This window comes from Mobula hypostoma, chromosome 26 (genome assembly GCF_963921235.1).
Source record: "Mobula hypostoma chromosome 26, sMobHyp1.1, whole genome shotgun sequence".
Classification (NCBI taxonomy): Eukaryota; Metazoa; Chordata; class Chondrichthyes; order Myliobatiformes; family Myliobatidae; genus Mobula; species Mobula hypostoma.
In genome coordinates this window covers 6,588,273-6,609,098 of record NC_086122.1, presented here as the reverse complement: position 1 = coordinate 6,609,098, position 20,826 = coordinate 6,588,273, and the positions used below count along the sequence as shown (strand labels likewise).

At 43.7% G+C, this 20,826-nt stretch overlaps 1 protein-coding gene across 1 annotated transcript in view; it reads left to right on the top strand.

The window, feature by feature from the left end:
• The first annotated feature begins 468 nt into the window (after positions 1-468).
• The window catches only part of LOC134338191 (coatomer subunit gamma-1-like), a 43,405-nt gene continuing 23,047 nt past the window's right edge, over positions 469-20,826 (top strand). The window contains exon 1 of the mRNA XM_063033838.1: positions 469-617. Coding sequence (XP_062889908.1) covers positions 584-617 — 34 coding nt within the window. The 5' untranslated portion in view covers positions 469-583. The remainder of the gene's footprint in view (positions 618-20,826) is intronic.

Below are 20,826 nucleotides of genomic sequence, written 5' to 3'. Positions count from 1 at the left end.
CCTTCACAACTCATGCTCCCAGTATTATTTTTTATTTGCATTTTTTTTCTTTTTTTCCCACATAGGTTGTTTATCACTCTATGTAGTTTCTCGTAAGTTCTATAGTATTTCTTTATTTTCCTGCAAATGCCTGCAAGAAAATGAATCTCAATATAGTATTAGATAACATGATTAGATAATATAGTGTTGGGTAACATGAGCATTTGTTGATAATAAGTTCTGAACTTTGAATATTCATCCATTCCTTTACCTTGATGAGTGACAGGCTGGCCAAACTGTCTGCTTCTGTGCTGTAAACTCCATTTCTCTTAAGATCTTGTCACAACTTTAGTCATAGTTCTGGAGTGAGTACAATCTGGTGTGAGAGTGGGCCCCACTAACTAGATGAAGCAATGCCCTTTTAACAAGATTACCTCAACTGTCGGTTTTCCGTAACTCCTTCCTCCCACACCTGTATTGCTGAACTGACATTACCACCTAGGGGTCAAAGTGCTGCTGTTTCTGCACACGAAAGCAACGTCAGCTGCCGAGAAGTTGATCGCAGGGAGCAAGCATACTCCCAAAGTCCTGTCAGACAACAAAAATGTTTTTCAGTGACGACCACGACCACGACCATGGTGAGTAATCAGCAGATTGGAACTAAGAATCCTGCAGGCTTGACACATTGCCTTAGTTTTTTTTAATTTGCTGATAACCATCTGTTTCTAAATGGTGTACAACAGAGAGACTCTTTACAGACTCTGGGTACAATGGGCTTAATATTCCATTGAAGTGAAAACTAATGAACTGATTCTTGGCAGAGACTGAGTGGCTGAGTTATCTAAGGAATTACACTGAAGAAATTGATAGAAATGTATTCAGTCTGTGGACTCAATGATTCTGTTTGCTGCTTTAATTTTTCAAGAGCACTAATTCTTTCGTAGAGGTGTAAGAGGTGAATTCACTACTGAATTGGACAAGAAAGACCCTAGATCAATTTTCCGTTCCAAACAAGTGAGTTGGGCAAGTTTTAAAAAGTTGTAAGAAGTTTTATTCTTCTTTAAACTTTGAGATATAGCACGGGATAGGCTCTTCTGGCCTCTTCAGCCGTATCTTAATCAATCAATCAATCAATCAATAAATAAATAATTTTTTAAAAAGATTTAAATCAAGGGTTAAATCGGGGGTTGTTAAGGAGACATGGCTTGAAAGGCCAGAAGGGCCTATTCCACACTGTATCTCAATAAAAAAGTAAATTTAACCCCAACTTTACTTACAATGACCATTTAACCCACCAGGTATGTCTTTTGGACTGTGGGAGGAAATCAGAGCCCTCAGGGGAAACCCAGGCATTCCACGGGGAGGATGTACAGAGACTCCTTACAGAGGATGCTGGGATTGAGCTCCGAACCCTGACGGCCTGAGCTGCAATAGTGTCACACTAACAGCTGCGCTACAGGAAGGAATCTCACCCAGATACTCGCTAGTTGTTCCTGTTTCAATAGGCACAGAAATGGGTATTGGGTTAGGAATTAATTGTACCCAGATGGTACAAAACATTGTAGAGTGAGTTAAGTACTTTCTTTTGTGTATTGTAATGTGACTAAACCTGGAGGACAATATGTGCAAAGCACCGAAATAACCCAGTCTTTATTCGCTGAATGTACCAATTTCATAGTTGTCAGGTTCTAAAGGTAAGAAATTACGCAGACACAGGGTGATCAAACATCATTTTCTGGTGTCAGGTAATTCCAAGAATTTTGTATGATACCAAAGAACAAAAGTAGGTCATTAGGCTCATTTTAAGCACTCAAAACAGTGCGCAATTCATGCTGTTATATACAATACTTAAAAACCTGTTTGTATTGCATATTTGCAGTCAACTATCAGCAGATTGATCACAGGGAACAAACTTACTCCGACGTCCTGTCAGATGACAGGTATAGTCACCAGTTTCAAACTGCTAGATGGCCTCCATGAGGGTCACACTAAGTAAAAGGTGCTCAGCTAAACAGAGTTAAATTGCTAAATCAGACTTAGGAACAGCTTCTTCCCCTTCGCCATCAGATTTCCAAATGTTTCATGAACTCATGAACATTACCTCACAATTCCTCTTTTGCACTATTCATATATTTGATTTCTGTTTGTATCCTGTAGTAATTTTTTATGTCTTGCAATATACTGCTGCCACAAAACAAATGTCATGACATATGTCAGGGATAGTAAACCTGATTCTGGTCATTGTCCAAACTCATGTACATTGCCTCTAACTGTAATAAGATCTTGAAAGAATTTTATATGAATAAAAGAACATAAGCATGAGAAAGTCTGCAAATGTTGGAAATCCAAAGCAACACACACACACACACACACACACACACACAAAGTGCTGGAGGAACTCAGCAGGTCAGGCAGCATCTATGGAGATGAACAAATTGTCAATGTTTTGGGTCGAAATCCTTCTACAGGACTGGAAAGGAAGGGAGAATTAACCAGAATAAAAAGTTGGGGGGAGGGGAAGGAGGGTAGCTAGAAGGTGATAGGTGAAGTCAGGCGGGTGGGAAAGATAAAGGGTTGGAGAGGAAGGAATCTGATAGGAGGGAGAGTGGACCATAGGAGAAAGGGAAAGAGGAGGGGCATCAGGTGATAGGAAGGTGAGAAGAGGTAAGAGGCCGGAGTGGGTATTAGAAGAGGAGAGGGGGAGGGAATTTTTTTTTTAATCGGAAGGAGAAATCAATATTCATGTCTTCAGATTGAAGGCTACCCAGACAGAATATAAGATGTTGCTCCTCCACCCTGACGGTGGCCTGATCTTGGCACAGGAGAAAGGCGTGGACCGACATGTCGGAACGGGAATGGGAATCGAAATTCAGATGTTCGGCCACCAAGAAGTCCCGCTTCTGGTGGATGGAGTAGAGGTGCTTGATGAAGCAGGTCCCCCAATTTGCAGGAGAGGCTGCATCCAGCGCACCAGACACAACAGGCGGCCCCAGCAGATTCACAGATGAAGTGTTGCCTCATCTGGAACATACAACAGGATATTAGTTCAGAGTTCTGCTGTATATTTGCAGTTGTCATGTCAAATCTAAGAAAAAAAAATTTTGCAGTATAGATGAAGTCCATCTACTCATCATGTCTATCCCATTTGAGTATACTAACTGGTTGCATCACGGCCTGGCATGGGAACACCAATACCCTTGAACATAAAAGCCCAGTCCGTCACTCGTAAAGCTCTCTGCAGCATTGATCACACCTACACGGAGCACTGTTGTGGGAAAGCAGCATCTATCATCCCCACTCACACAGGACATGCTCTCTTCTCACAGCTGCCATCAGAAAGGTGGTACAGGAGCCTCAGGACCCACACCACCAGGTTCAGGAACAGTTATTACCTCTCAACCATCAGGCTCTTGAACCAGAGGGGATAACTTCACTCAGCTTCACCTGCCCCATCACTGAAATGTTCCCACAACTAATGGACTCACTTCCAAGGTCTTTTCATCTCATGTTCTTGATATTTATTGCTTATTTAGTAATTGTTATTATTATTGTTTCTTTCTCCCTTGTATTTGCACAGTTTGTTGCCTTTTGCACATTAGTGACCCATTAACCCACTAACCCATCCATCTTTGGAGGAAACTAGAGCACCCGGAGGAAATCACATGGTCACAGGGAGAATGTAGAAAACTCTTACAGACAGTGGTGGAACTGAACCCAGGTCACTTTGCTGTAGTAATGTTAAGAAAAGTTTAAATCGACTGCTCTTCGAGAAATGAATGGTAATGTGTGGTAAAATGGGAGATGAATATTCCGAAAGAAAGAAAGTAGATTAAAAGTCTGATACTCTGTTATCCAGGTGTTCAGAAGTCCCAAAGGGGTTAGGGTGGAATGTCTGTTATGGTTGACAAGTCAAGCAATGCATTTGGAGTGGAACAATTACTCTGTGAATGAAGGAAGCTAGAGAGAGGAAAAAATAGAAAGCAAATTTGTTAAAATGTGAAAGACACAATTATCTTTCCTATTGGCTACAAGCAATGTGCTAAAGGAACTCAGCAGGTTGAGAGGTCCTGATGCAGAGCTTTGACCTGAAATGTCAACTGTTCTGGTTTGGCCACATCTGGAGCATTATATACAGTTCTGGTCACCCAACTATAGGAAGGATGGTGAAGCATTGGAGAGGGTGCAGACGAGCTTTACCAGGATGCTGCCTGGTTTAGAGACTGGATAAACTTAGGTTGTTTTCTCTGGAGCATTGGAGGCTGGCGGGAGATCAGATGGAGGTTTATAAGATTATGAGAGGCATAGATAGAGTGGACAGAGGGTTTCTCAGGGTTGAAATGTCTAATACCAGAGGACGTGCATTGAAGGAGAGAGGGGCATGTTCAAAGAGGATGTGAGGGGTAAGATTTTTACTCCGAGGGTGGTGGATGCCTGGAATACTGCCTGATAGGGTGATAGAGACAAATACATTAGAGGCTTTTAAGAGATATTTAGATAGGCACATGAATATGAGGAAGATGGAGAGATATGGACATTGTGTGGGTAGGAGAGATGTGTTTGGGTGCTTTAGATTTGCTTTTTAGCTGATTTGACACAATATTGTGTGCAAAAGGGCCTGTTCCTGTATTATCCTCTATGTTCTATGTTTTAATTCAATTGCCCCTCACAGATGAGTTTCTCAAGCAGATTGTTGAACCTGGATTCCAGTATCTACAGTCTGTTGTGTCTCTAGCTTTCCCAACTGTCTCTGAATTAGCCAGCTCTGTTTTATGGCCGTCACCTGTACATTAATGCAGATTTTCTCTCTCCACAGACTGTCTGGTCTGCTGGGTATTTTTAGCCTTTTTAGTTTCTTCTAGGTTTACAGAAACTCTTCGATGTTTCGAAGTTCTAGCATGGCCTTTTTTTTCTTTGGTTTTTTTTCTCTCTCTCATTAATGGCCACATTTATCCCACTTTTCAACTTTTCCTGATACTGAAGATGTTGGAAATCTGGATCAACACACGCAATCCCACGGCTGTCTATAAGGAGTTTGTACATTCTCCCCGTGACTGTGTGGGTTTCATCCAGGTGCTCCGGTTACTTCCCAGATTCCAAGGAGAGTTAGGGTTAATAGTTAATTTGTCACAAGGGTGTAATTGGGCAGCGTGAGCTCGAGCTCATTGGGCTAGAAGGGCCTGTAACCATGCTGTATCAGTTGATCAATCAATCAATAAATAAATGCATGAGTTAAAACTATGCTGGAGGAACTCAGCAGGTCAGGCAGCACCTATGGAGGGAAAATCCCTCTGCAGATGCTGCCTGACCTGCTGAGTTCTTCCAGCATTTTGTGCTTGAACTTTTCCTGGTATTAGACTGTAAGGTGCAGAGTCTTTGCATTTGTATTTATTTTATTCCTTACATCCAAGGAAGTAAAATTCTTTCTGTTGTGTCTCTGTCGCAATGTACAAGTGATAAGGCAGGGAAATATGGGAGGACATTGCCCAAACATAAGATTGTATACACAATTGTTTTGTATAATGCATGTACAGTCAGATATGCAGTCAGATCAGTGTGTATTGATAAATGCGATGGCCTGGTGAAAGAAGTTGTCCCGGAGACTGTTGGTCCTGGCCTTAATGCTGAGGTACTATTTGCCAGATGGTAGCAGCTGAACAGTTTGTGGTTGGGGTGGCTGTAGTCCCAGATGATCCTCTGGGCCCTTTTTAATGCTGCTGCTGTAAATATCCTGAGTAGTGGGAAGTTCACATCCACAATAGAAGCACTAGGCTGTCCACACCACTCTCTGCAGCGCCCTGTGATTGAGGGTAGTACAGTTCCCGTACCGGGCAATGACACAGCCGGTCAGGATGCTCTCGATGGTGCCCCTGTAGGAAGTACAAGGATTTGGGGACTCACGCTGAACTTCTTCAGCCGTCTAAGGTGAAAGAGGCACTGTTGTGCTTTTTTCATCACACACCCAGTATGTACAGTCTTATGCAAAAACAATTCCTGTTGAACCCTATGGTATTTTAAAACCTAGCAAACTAGGTACCACAACTGTTCTTGGAGTTTTTCTTTAGGAATAATTTGTCTTCTGCACGCTGGTTGATCTTTCATTGATCCTTACTAGTCCATAGATTTACTAAGCATGCCCGCAGGAAAATAAATCTCAGGATTGTATATTGTGACATATATTTACTGATAAATAATCTTTTTGAACTTTTTACTTCTGAAACTACAAATTCCCACTTGTGCAGTTGGCGCATGCTCAGAATTAAGACCAGACTGCACACGAGTCTGGGATTCCAACGCATGCGCAGACTCTGGATCCAGCAGCAACACGCTTTCGCAAATTGCGAATCCTGTCTCCGTGTGCCCCAAGTGCTGAAGCATGCGCAGTGTGAGAGAGCGCGTGATCAGTGACGTGTCGGTGTGACTGGCTGGCAGGAAGTAAAAGTGCAGTCACCGGAAGACGGAGCAGTGGACTTACCGGGGAGTCGGGGAAAATATCTTGCAGCCACTTATCTCGGCAGAGAGTTTAACACCGGGGCTCGGAAAGATGTTGAAGAAGTTTGACAAAAAGGACGAGGAAGTCTGGTGAGTTGCGGCTCCGTCGGGAAGGTGGTCGGGATTGGTTGCTATGGCAGCACCAGGCTAAGGACCAGGGCCTGTAGATGAGAGATGAGGGTCCGGGAGATGATGTAGAGCATCTTGTTCTCCAAAAATACCCTGCCGAAGGCCAGTGAGGGTAAAATAATGATGACCGTGCGATTGTAGTTGATTTCTGTTTTTGTTGATATTCTTGGATGTCACCTTGCACCTTATTGTCTTCCTGCACTGAACTTTCTCTGTAACAGTAGCACTTTATTGTGTATTCTGTTATTGTATTACCTTGTACTAGCACGATGTACTAATGTGATTAAATATTAGCGTGCAAAATAGTTTTTTTCATTTTACCTCAGTGCATTGGAATATGTGGCTTTAATTGTCACATGTACTAAGATACAGTGAAAACCTTGTCTTGCATATTGTTCACACAGATCAAATAATTGCAACAATTTTTTGAGGTAGTACAAAGTAAAACAATAACAATGCAGAATAAAGTGCAACAGCTACAGAGAAAGTGCAGTGCAGGTAGAATAAGGTGAAAAGTTATAAGGATGTAGGTTGTGTGGTCAAGCATCTGTATTGTTGTACTGCTGTTGTTTCCACAGAGTCATCAGCTGTGGTTGGCAGCTTACTGGGAATCTTCTCAGTTGTGCTGGTGGGTTATTTTGTTGTGTCACTTGGGCTTGGCATCATATTGTCGGTGATAATGACCCAGTTCTCCCTGCAAATGCGCTACACTACACCCATAACATCCCAATGACCCTGTGATCTCTGTCTTAGAGGTCTATGTCTGAACATCCTTCAGGAGGGTGAATCCTCACAGATCACCAGGCCCCGATGGTGTAACTGGCAGGGTACTGAAAACCCGTGTGACCAGCTGGTTGGAGTGTTCAAGGATGTATTTGACCTCTGCTGTGTTCTGAGGTTCCCACTGCTTCAAAAGGCAGCAATCCTTCCAGTGCCCAAGAAGAAACATAGAAAACCTACAGCACAATACAGGCCCTTTGGCCCACAAAGTTGTGCCGAACATGTCCGTACCTTAGAAATTACTAGGCTTACCCATAGCCCTCTATTTTTCTAAGCTCCATGTACCTATCCAAAAGTCTCTTAAAAGACCCTATCTTATCCGCCTCCACCACCATTGCCAGCAGCCCATTCCACACACTCACCACTCTGAGTAAAAAAAAAAAAACACTTACCCCTGACATCTCCTCTGTACCTACTCCCCAGCACCTTAAAACTATGTCCTCTTGTGGCAACCATTTCACCCCTCGGGAAAAAGCCTCTGACTATCCACATGATCAAAGCCTCTCATCATTTTATACAACTCTATCAGGTCAACTCTCATCCTCCGTCGCTCCAAGGACAAAAGGCTGAGTTCACTCAAGCAGTTTTCATAAGGCATGCTCCCCAATTCAGGCAACATCCTTGTAAATCTCCTCTGTACCTTTTCTATGGCTTCCACATCCTTCCTGTAGTGAGGCGACCAGAACTGAGCACAGTACTCCCAAGTGGGGTCTGACCAGGGTCCTATATAGCTGTAACATTACCTCTCGGCTCCTAAATTCAATTCCACGATTGATGAAGGCCAATGCACTATATGCCGCCTTAACCACAGAGTCAACCTGCGCAGCTGCTTTAAGCATCCTATGGACTCAGACCCCAAGATCCTTCTGATCTTCCACACTGCCAAGAGTCTCACCATTAGTACTATATTCAGCCATCGTATTTGACCTACCAAAATAAACCACTTCACACTTATCTGGGTTGAACTCCCAGTTTTGCATCCTATCGATGTCCCGCTGTAACCTCTGACAGCCCTCCACACTATCCACAACACCTCCAACTTTTGTGTCATCAGCAAACTTACTAACCCATCCCTCCACTTCCTCATCCAGGTCATTTATAAAAATCATGAAGATTATGGGTCCCAGAACAGATCCCTGAGGCACACCACTGGTCACTGACCTTCATGCAGATAATGACCCGTCTACAACCACTGCCTTCTGTGGGCAAGCCAGTTCTGGATCCACAAAGCAATGTTCCCTTGGATCCCATGCCTCCCTACTTTCTCAATTAGCCTTGCATGGGGTACCTTATCAAATTCCTTTCTCAAATCTATATACACTACATCTACTGCTCTTCCTTCATCAATGTGTTTAGTCACATCCTCAAAAAATTCATTCAGGCTCGTAAGGCATGACCTGCCCTTGACAAAGCCATGCTGACGATTCCTAATCATATTATGCCTCTCCAAATGTTCATAAATCCTGCCTCTCAGGTTCTTCTCCAACAACTTAGCAACCACTGAAGTAAGACTCACTGGCCTATAATTTCCTGGGCTATCTCTACTTCCTTTCCTGAATAAAGGAACAACATCTGCAACCCTCCAATCCTCAGGAATCTCTCCTGTCCCCATTGATGATGCAAAGATCATAGCCAGAGGCTCAGCAATCTCCTCTCTGGCCTCCCACAGTAGCCTGGGGTACATCTCATCCGGTCCCAGCGACTTATCCAACTTAATGATTTCCAAAAGCTCCAGCACATCCTCTTTCTTAGTATCTACATGCTCAAGCTTTTCAGTCCACTGCAAGTCATCCCTATAATCGCCAAGATTCTTTTCCATAGTGAATACTGAAGTAAGGTATTCATTAAGTACCTCTGCTATTTCCTCTGGTTCCATACACACTTTTCCACTGTCACACTTGATAGGTCCTATTCTTTCACATCATATCCTCTTGCTCTTCACATACTTGTAGAATGCCTTGGTGTTTTCCTTAATCCTGCCCGCCAAGGCCTTCTCATGGCCCCTTCTGGCTCTCCTAATTTCCTCCTTAAACTCCTTCCTATTAGCCTTATAATCTTCTAGATCTCTAACATTACCTAGCTCTCTGAACCTTTTGTCAGCTTTACTTTTCTTCTTGACTAGATTTAATACAGCCTTTGTACACCACGGTTCCTGTACCCTACCATAACTTCCCCGTCTCGTTGGAACGTACCTATGCAGAACTCCACACAAATATCCCCTGAATATTTGCCACATTTCTTCCATACTTTTCCCTGAGAACATCTGTTCCCAATTTAAGCTTCCAGTTTCCTGCCTGATAGCCTCATAATTCTCCTTACTCCAATTAAACGCTTTTCTAACTTGTCTGTTCCTATCTCTCTCCAATGCTATTGTAAAGGAGATAGAATTATGATCACTATCTCCAAAATGCTGTCCCACTGAGAGATCTGACACCTGACCAGGTTCATTTCCCAATACCAAATCAAGTACAGCCTCTCCTTTGTAGGCTTATCTACATATTGTGTCAAGAAACCTTCCTGAACACACCAAACTCCACCCCATCTAAACCCCTCGCTCTAGGGAGATGCCAATCGATATTTGGGAAATTAAAATCTCCCATCACGACAACTCTAATTATTACACCTCTCCAGGATCTGTTTCCCTTTCTGCTCCTCTATATCTCTGTTCATCTTGATGTTCAGGCAGATCAAGACCCTGCTGCCCCCCTCACTGGATCCCCTGCAGTTTGAGTACTGTCCCAACCGCTCAACAGATGACGCCATTGCCATGACCCTCCACCTGGCCCTGCAACCCACCTGGACAAAAAAGACATGTACGTTCGAATGCTGTTCATAGACTTCAGTTCAGCATTCAACACAATCATTCCTCAGAAACTGATTGGAAAGCTGAGCCTACTGGGCCTGAACACTTCCCTCTGCCTGGCCTGCTGCGTTCACCAGCAACTTTGATGTATGTTGCTTGAATTTCCAGCATCTGCAGAATTCCTGTTGTTTGCGTTTAAATTCACTACTGCGAAGCCTCTTCCGGTGATGCCTACACCGAAGAAGTTTAGATCCTCTCTTCGACGGGAGTTCAGTGAAACCATCTCTCACTGTTCCCCATCAGTTAGTCCTGACGAAGGGTCTCGGCCTGAAACGTCGACTGCGCCTCTTCCTATAGATGCTGCCTGGCCTGCTGCGTTCACCAGCAACTTTGATGTATGTTGCTTGAATTTCCAGCATCTGCAGAATTCCTGTTGTTTGCGTCTAAATTCACTACTGCGAAGCCTCTTCCGGTGATGCCTACACCGAAGAAGTTTAGATCCTCTCTTCGACAGGAGTTCAGTGAAACCATCTCTCACTGCTCCCCATCAGTTAGTCCTGACGAAGGGTCTCGGCCTGAAACGTCGACTGCGCCTCTTCCTATAGATGCTGCCTGGCCTGCTGCGTTCACCAGCAACTTTGATGTATGTTGCTTGAATTTCCAGCATCTGCAGAATTCCTGTTGTTTGCGTTTAACTTCCCTCTGCAACTGGATCCTAGACTTCCTGACTGGGAGACCTCAGTCATTCTAGATCGGAAGCAGCATCTCCATCACACAGAGCACGGTGGCCCCCCAGGACTGTGTGCTCAGTCCACTGCTGTTCGCTCTGCTGACCCACGACTGTGCTGCAACACACAGCTCGAACCACATCATCAAGTTCGCCGATGACACGACCGTGGTGGGTCTCATCAGCAGGAACAATGAGTCAGCATACAGAGAGGAGGTGCAGCGGCTAACGGACTGGTGCAAGGCCAACAACCTGTCTCTGAATGTGAACAAAACAAAAGAGATGGTTGTTGACTTCAGGATGACACGGAATGACCACTCTCTGCTGAACATTGACGACTCCTTCATAGAGACTGTTAAGAGCACCAAATTTCTTGGTGTTTACCTGGTGGAGAATCTCACCTGGTCCCTCAACATCAGCTCCATAGCCAAGAAAGCCCAGCAGCGTCTCTACTTTCTGCGAAGGCTGAGAAAAGTCCATCTGCCACCCTCCATCCTCACCACATTCTACAGAGGTTGTATCGAGAGCATCCTGAGTAGCTGCATCACTGCCTGGTTCAGGAATTGCACCGTCTTGAATCACAAGACCCTGCAGCGGATAGTGAGGTCAGCTGAGAAGATCATTGGGGAGCGCTTGTCTTCCTGCCATTACAGACATTTACACCACACGCTGCATTGGCAAAGCAAACAGCATTATGAAGAACCCCACGTACTCATACAAACTCTTCTCTCTCCTGCCATCTGGCAAAAGGCACCAAAGCATTCGGGCTCTCACGACCAGACTATGTAACAGTTTCTTCCTCCAAGTCATCAGACTCCTCAATACCCAGAGCCTGGACTGACACCAACCTACTGCCCTCTACTGTGCCTATTGTCTTGTTTATTATTTATTGTAATGCCTGCACTGTTTTGTGCACTTTATGCAGTCCTGGGTAGGACTGTAGTCTAATGTAGTTTTTATGTTGTTTTACCTAGTTCAATGTAGTTTCTGTATTGTTTCATGTAGCACCATGGTCCTCAAAAACGTTGTCTCATTTTTACTGTGTACTGTACCAGCAGTTATGGTCGAAATGACAATAAAAAGTGACGATTTGACTTTACTATTGGGTGGCTTATAAAAAACACCCAGTAAAGTTATTGACCCCTCCCTGTTCCTACACCTCCAGCCGCAGAGACTCCTATGGCATCTCACCTTTTCTACAGCCGTTACACTATCTCTGATTAACAGTGCCGCGCCCCCCACCTCTTCTTGCCTCCCTCCGTCCTTTCTGAAACATCTAGAAAACCCAGCACTTGAAGCAACCATTTCTGTCCCTGAGCCATCCAAGTCTCTGTACATAGCCACCACATCATAGCTCCAAGTACCTGGATCCACATTTTAAGCTCATCCACTTTGTTCACAGTACTACCTTGCATTAAAATAGACACCTCTTAAACCGTCGGTCTGAGCGCGTCCCTTCTCTATCACCTGCCTGTCCTCCCTCTCGCACTGTCTACAAGCTTTCTCTATTTGTGAGCCAACCGCCTCTTCCCCATCTCTTCATTTCCGTTCCCACCCACTGGTAATTCCCTCCCCCTCCCTTCCCCCATCCCAGTTTCACTCTGCCTCCTCCCCCAGCTGCCTGCTACCTCCCTTATGGTTTCGCCTCTTTCTACTACCCATTATGCTTTCCCCTATTCCTTCACCTTTCCTGCCTATCCCCTCCCTGCTTCCTCTCCCCCCTACCCCTTTATCTTTCCCCTTACTGGTTTCTTCACCTGGAACCTACCAGCCTTCTCCTTTCCCACCCTCCCCCCGCCTTCTTTATACGTTATACAATCTTTATCACTTTATTGTCACCAAACAATTGATAGACTAGAACATACAATCATCACAGCAATAACTTGATTCTGCGCTTTGTGCTCTCTGGAGTACAAATCAATAGTAAATATTAAAAATTTAAATTATAAATCATAAATAGAACATAGAAAAGGGAAAGTAAGGTAGTGCAAGAAAACCAAGATGCAGGTCCGGATATTTGGAAGGGTACGGCCCAGATCCTGGGTCAGGATCCGTTAGCAGTCTGCAGAGCACAGTTGGAAAGAAGCTGTTCCCAAATCTGGCCATACGAGTCTTTAAGCTCCTGAGCCTTCTCCCGGAGGGAAGAGGGACGAAAAGTGTGTTGGCTGGGCGGGTCGTGTTCTGCCATTATCCTGGCAGCACTGCCCCGACAGTCCGGTGCGGTGTAAAGTGAGTCCAAGGACGGAAGGTTGGTTCGTGTGATATGCTGGGCTGTGTTCACGATCTTCTGCAGCTTCTTCCGGTCTTGGACAGGATAACTTCCATACCAGGTTGTGATGCACCCTAGAAGAATGCTTTCTATGGTGCCATCTATAAAAATTAGTGAGGGTTTTAAGGGGACAGGCCAAATTTCCTTAGCTTCCTCAGGAAGTAAAGGCGTTGGTGGGCCTTCTCCTGGCGGTGGACTCTGCTTGTAAGTTGGACCAAGTCAGGTCATTTGTGATATTGACCCCGAGGAACTTAAAGCTTTTGACCTGTTCCCTTACTTGCGCACCACCGATGTAGATGGGGTCTGTGCGGCCCACTACTCCTTCTGAAGTCAACAACCAATTCCTTCATCTTGCTGACATTGAGGGGTAGGGTATCTGTCTTCGCACCATGCCGCCAGGTTCTTAATTTCCTTTTGTACTCAAAACTCATCATTACCCGAGATACGGCCTACAATTGTGGTGTCATCAGCAAACTTATATATTGAGGGCCTCTGCCCCTTCCCTCTTCAGTCCTGACAAAGGGTTCCGGCCCGAAACATTGACTGATCGTTTCCATGCATGCTGCCTGACCTGCTGAGTTCTCCTGCAGCGTGTTGTGAGTGTTGCTTTGACCCCAGCATCTGCAGAGTATTTTGTGTTTACAATTCGTAGTTTGAAACTCTCCCCAGTAGCCTTAGCAAACCTCCCCGCCAGGATATTGGTCCCCCTGGATTCAAGTGCAACCTGTCCTTTTTGTACAGGTCACACCTGCCCCAGTAGAGGTCCCAATGATCGTCAGAAATCTGCTTATCCCTGTCCCCTGCTCCAATCCCTCGGCCACTGTTGCATTTCCATCCTGCCACCTCCATCTCTATTCCTATAACTCCACTGTCGCGTGGCACAAGGGCAGTAATCCCGAGATTACTACCTTTGCGGTCCTGCTTCTCAAACTTCCTTCCTAACTCCCTGTAGTCTTTTTTCAGGACCTCTTCCCTTTCTCTCTACCTATGTCAATGGTGCCAATATGTACCATGACCTCCGGCTGTCTCTCCCTCCCACTGCAGGATATCTCTTGGACGCGATACCTGAAACATCCCAGATCCTGGCACCTGGGAGGCAAAAACTACCATCCGAGTTTCTTTCCTGCGTCCGCAAAATCGCCTGTCTCCCGACCCCCTAACTATAGAGTCCCCTGATTAACCTACTGCCTTCCCTTCTTCCTTTCCCTACCCTTCTGAGCCACAGGGCCAGACTCTGTGGTGAGCTGCCTCAGTAACTCAATAGCACTCACTTTTACTGTAATGAAGTGCTTTGAGAGGTTGGTTGTGGCTAGTATTAACTCCTGTCTGATTAATTACTGGGACCTGTTGCAATTCGCCTACCGCCACAACAGGTACAGGTCCAACAGTGGATGTAATCTCCCTGGCTCTCCACTCAGCTTTGAAGGAGCCCTGCACACAGCAGCAAAACAGACTTCAGACTGAACTTCTTCATCAATCAGTCTCACAGTACTGGTCCAAAAGTCTTAGGCACATGTAGCCACGGTGCTTAAGACTTTTGCTGACAGAACAGTATTTGTCAATGTGGTAGCAGTGTATAAGTTTGTAAGTCTGGTGGGAGCAGAAACGATGTTGTGAATGGGGAGGATGGAGCACCACGGGGAGAGAGGAGGGATGTGGAGACAGGTGGCAGAGGAAGAGTGCCAGGGGCAGGGGAGAGGGGTGGTGTACTCAGTGCAGACACACTTAGCCCTGTGACACTCAGAGAAGCAAGGCCATTTGATTCCAAGCAACTGACTTATTGATCATTTGATTCCAAACAATTGGTTTATTGATCATTAGTATCATGATATGATAAAAGGAAGGAAAATTGTTAAACCTTACTTCTAATTATTATCTGATGCAAGAACACACAGTACTATGGGAGATAAAGCAACTGCTTCTTTATTAGTAGCTCGCTACTGGAGAGAGAGCACTTCTCGGGCAAACAAATGGGTCCGTACCAGTGGTCTACTCTCCCGCACACAGAATAGAATCTTTTTTTATACCCTTTCCTGTCACTGTAGCAGGAAACAATTTTTTAAGCTACCCCCATAGTCACTGGCCCAGCAACAGTGGTATTTTAAGACAAAGACTCTTTGGTTGCCTTAATAGGCCAAAGGTCATCTACCTTGAGAGGCGATGTGCAGGATGAGATAGCCTTTTTGCCTCGTTTTTTCAACTATAGTTTCACATTTTGTTGGCCAGTTTTACCACATCCCATTCTTCAGGTGTACAAGCCAGCAGAGCTTAGCTTGAAGTCTAATTTTTAACATGTCAGCAGAACAAATTACCATCTCATTAGAATGTCACTCCAGTGCTTCCCACTCCCTTTTTCCCCGAACCATGATTCCTCTCTCCTTGTCCCCTTCCCGCTTTCAGTCCACAATAGAGATCGTGTTAGAATCAAGGTTTATCATCACTCTGATGTGTCATGATTTTTTTTTTGCAGTAGCAGTACAGTTCAATGCATAAAATTACTACAGTACTGTGCAAAAGTCTTGGGCACACTGGAGTGCCTAAGACTTTTGTACAGTACTGTAGCTTGGTGTTCAGCACCATCATTCCCTTGTACTAATAATCAAGCTTCAAAACCTAGGCCTTTGTACTACTCTCTGCAACTGGATCCTCATCTTGCTTATTGAGCGACCACAGTTAGTGCAGATGGGTAATAACTTCTAGCTGACTGTCAACACAGCTGCATCTCAGTGGGGTACTTAACCCACTGCTGTACTCTTTGGTCTTGACTTTGGCTAAGCACAGCCTGAATGCCAATGATAAATGTTCTGGTGACACCACTGAAGTAGGTACAGTACTGTGCAAAAGCTATATATAGCTAGGGTGCCTAAGACTTTTCCACAGTACACTAGTAATTTTATGTATTGCACTGTACTGCTGCTGCAAAAAGAAACAAATCTTCATCATATGTGAGTGATAAACCTGATTCTGATATGGGTCTCTATTGTGGATTGAGAATGGGAAGGGGGCAGGGAGAGAGGAATCAGTAGGTTGGGAAAAGGGAAGGGGAACGGGGAGGATACGGGAACTGTAATAATCAATAAACCAATTGTTTGGAATCAAATTATTTTGCTTGGGGTCTTGGCGCTGGATGTGTCTGCTCTGGCACTCCTATAGCCCACTGGTCCCACACCCCTCCCATGGTGCTCCAGCCTCACCGTTCCCACCGTCCTTTGCTCCCACCAGATTTATGAAACTTGTTTATGGCTCCCATATTGACAAATGTAGCCTCACCGTGGAAAAGTTTTAGGCACCCTTGCTATATACAGTGGCATGCAAAAGTTTGGGCACCCCGGTCAAAACTTCTGTTACTGTGAATAGCTAAGCAAGTAAAAGATGACCTGATTTTCCAAAAGGCATAAAGTTAAAGATGACACATTTCTTTAATATTTTAAGCAAGATTACTTTTTTATCTCTATCTTTTACAGTTTTCAAAATAACAAAAAAGGAAAAGGGCCCAAAACAAAGGGTTGGGCACCCTGCATGGTCAGTACTTAGTAACACCCCCTTTGGCAAGTATCACAGCTTGTAAACGCTTTCTGTAGCCAGCTAAGAGTCTTTCAATTCTTGATTGGGGGATTTTCACCCCATTCTTCCTTGCTAAAGTCTTCTAGTTCTGTGAGATTCCTGGGCCGTCTTGCATGCACTGCTCTTTTGAGGTCTATCCACAGATTTTCAATCAGATGTTTAGGTCAGGGGACTGTGAGGGCCATGGCAAAACCTTCAGCTTGCGCCTCTTGAAGGTAGTCCATTGTGGATTTTGAGGTGTGTTTAGGATCATTATCCTGTTGTAAAAACTTCTTTTTACAGGTGGTGTGATGTTTGTGCTTCCAGAATTTGCTGGTATTTAATTGAATTCATTCATTCTACCAGTGGAATGTTCCCCGCGCCACTGTAGTATTGTTCCCCGCGTCTATTGTAGTAATGAGAAGGGGGCATGTCACAGATGTTGCTGGACTTCAGTGATGCACATCACCTTCTTTAGGCACCACCTCCGAAAGATGCTCTTGATGGTAGGGAGGTCTGTGCCTTTGATGGAGCTGGCTGAATCAGGCCATAATACAACCAGTCAGAGTGATCTCCACCATGTATCTACAGAAAGTCTTTAGTGACATACCAAAGCTCCACAAACTCCTAATGAAGTACAACTGGAGTGTGCCTGCTTCATGTTAGACCCACATTTTCCATGATGAGGTCTAGTGCATGCTATCCTAACTTTCTCTTCCTGAAGTTCCCAATCAGTTCCTTGCTCTTTCTAAGTGTAAAATTGTTGTTCCGATACCAATCCGCTGATCTGTCTCACTCCTGTAAGCCTCCTTGTCGCCATCTGAAATTCTACAGTACTGTGCAAAAGTCTTAGGCACATATACAGTGGTGTGTAAAAGTTTGGGCAACCCTGGTTAAAATTTCTGTTTCTGTGAATAGTTAAGTGAGTAGATGAACTGATCTCCAAATGTCATAAAGTTAAAGATGAAACATTCTTTTCAACATTTTAAGCAAGATTAGTGTCTTATTTTTGTTTTGTACCATTTTAGAGCGAAAAAAAGGAAAGGAACACCATGCAAAAGTTTGGGCACCCCAAGAGATTTGAGCTCTCAGATAACTTTTACCAAGGTCTCAGACCTTAATTAGCTTGTTAGGGTATAGCCTGTTCACAATCATCGTTAGGAAAGGCCAGGTGATGCAAATTTCAGAGCTTTATAAATACCCTGACTCCTCAAACCTTGTCCCAACAATCAGCAGCCATGGGCTCCTCTAAGCAGCTGCCTAGCACTCTGAAAATTAAAATAAATGATGCCCACAAAGCAGGAGAAGGCTATAAGAAGATAGCAAAGCATTTTCAGGTAGCCATTTCCTCAGTTCGTAATGTTATTAAGAAATGGCAGTTAACAGGAACTGTGGAGGTCAAGTTGAGGTCTGGAAGACCAGAGAAAACTTTCCGAGAGAACTGCTTGTAGGATTGCTGGAAAGGCAAATCAAAACCCCTGTTTGACTGCAAAAGACTTTCAGGAAGATTTAGTAGACTCTGGAGTGGTGGTGTACTGTTCTACTGTTGCAGTGACACCTGCACAAATATGACCCTCATGGAAGAGTCATCAGAAGAAAACCTTTCCCTATGTCCTCACCACAAAATTCAGCGTCAGAAGTTTGCAAAGGAACACCTAAACAAGCCTGATGCATTTTGAAAACAAGTCCTGTGGACTGATGAAATTAAAATAGAACTTTTTGGCTGCAATGAGCAAAGGTATGTTTGGAGAAAAAGGGAGCAGAATTTCATGAAAAGACACCTCTCCAACTGTTAAGTACGGGGGTGGATCGATCATGCTTTGGGCTTGTGTTGCTAACTGCATTTCTTTGGCTTTGTATCTGTACTCGGTACAATGACAATAAAGTTGAATCAAAATCAAATGACCTGAGTTTGCCCTCCTGAGCCCACATTAAAATCTGTATCCTTCTGAATTAAAAAGAAAAATCCCTTTACCCTTTCATTCTTGCAAAATACTGTGCTGATGATTTTAATGATTTTTCCTTCTTTTTGTAGTTGCAGTCTTAAAAGTCCATGCCTATCCTACCTGGACAACTGTATTAAATCCTTACAGTTAGGTTTGGGATCCTATCTCAATACTTAAATATCTCTGATCAATATTATCAGTGACATTCTTTGCCTAATCCATGAGACTGTTGGAAAGGTAGCCTATGGTCTCTGAAGTATGGTAGCATATGCACACACTTTACAGTACCAATGACCTGGATTTAATTCCCTCCACTGTCTGCAAGGAGTTTGTACGTTCTCCCTGTGACAGCGTGGGTTTGCTCCCAAAGTCCAAAGACATACCTGTTGATAGGTTTATTGGTCATTGTAAGTTGTCCTGTGATTAGGCTAGGACTAAATTGTGGGATTGCTTTGTGGTGCATCTCAAAAGGCCTATTCTATGCTGTACTGTATCTCAATAAATAATGTACTGGGAATGTTAAGTGAGATGGTATCAGCAGAGAGAGGAAACGAGTTAAAGTTTCAGGTAGATTTATCTATTATCAGAACTATCCTTGTTCTTCTCAACTGTACACCTGACTACACATTGTCTTCCAATGTTTGCCTATGTTTTTCCCCGTTTGGGTGAGATCCACTTGTGTAGTTCCATTAATGACATTTTGGTAGCAGTCACTCACCACCAATAGCTTCTCTCTTCACAAGTGCAACAGCATCTCTGCTCTTCTGCAAGAGTCTCTCCTTGTCCAGTTCCTGTCTCTGATCTATGTGTAAATTACAGTGACATAATGCAGAAATACACTGACACTCAGCTTTGTTACAGTGTCACCTCATGAAAGTCAGTTTAACGTTCTGCTGGAAACAGTTAAAATGTGATATTTTAGAGTTAAGCGTCAACGCATTAGAAAATTAGTAGATGGTTTGAATGGCAAAATATATAGCTTTAAGCTGTAGTTTGATAGTTCTATTTCAAAATTTAATATTGTGTGACACTGATAGTCTGCTTCTACCATGATAAGTAGATTTTTGTTAAAACTTAGCAATTGATTTTGAACATTTTCAAGTTCACTAGAAGAAAAGCTCCCATTTATACATAAATTTTTGATCAAAGTATATTTATAGTGCACTTTAGCACTTCTGAAGTGCATTTACTTACTTCTGTAGTGCTGGAAATGCTGTAGCTTATTTTTGCATGGAGACCCCATAAGTAACAAGGTGACATTTGTTTTAAAGCAATTTAGGTAATCAAACTTCATTCTTATCAAATTTACAAATCACTTCCAAAATGCCTGGGATATAGAATTAAAACTTGCTGTTATAGAATATGTGCATCACATTTTATTTTATTTTCTGCATGTATTTCTTGGTACAAGTGTAGATAATGAGTTTACATGATTGAAAAGTCTTTTCTGGAAATGGAAAACGTAACGTGGGGGGTCTCCTGCAAATGATCAGATAATCTGTGCTGGGTTTATGGTTGAGGGAAAATTGCTGGACTGCACACTGGGTGAACTACCGTGATTTACTTAAGAAAAGCCCAGGGATCTTTAACACCCATCTGGCAGGATAAATAAGATACAGTTATACAGCATGGTATCAAGCCCTTCTCAAACACTGATTTTACACTAATTCCATTGTTTAACACAGCCCACCAGAGATTACATACCAGAGGCAATTTATTGTATCCAATTAACCTACCTCAATAAGCTTGATGCTCTCCTTCCTCTAGAATGTACTTAATTATATGCTCTAATTTCTTAGAGAGTGACTTGTATACGGATATGAGAGTGCTTTTCTGTTTCACTTTTGCGAAGTAGCCTGACATAAGCACAGTTTTAAAAAATACTGCTGGCAACTGGTCAGTTTATTTAGCCAGAGGGTGGTGAATCTGTGGAATTCATTGCCACAGTCAGCTGTGGAGGGCAAGTCATTGGATATATTTAAAGTGGAGGTTGATAGCTTCTTAATTAAAAAGGACATCAAAGGTTACATGGAGTAGGCAGGAAAATGAGGTAGAGGATGATTGAATGGCGGAGCAGACTTGCTGGGCCAAATGGCCTAATTCTGCTCCTACATCTTATAATCTAGTATATCTGCTCATTTCCTTTTAAAATAAAATATAG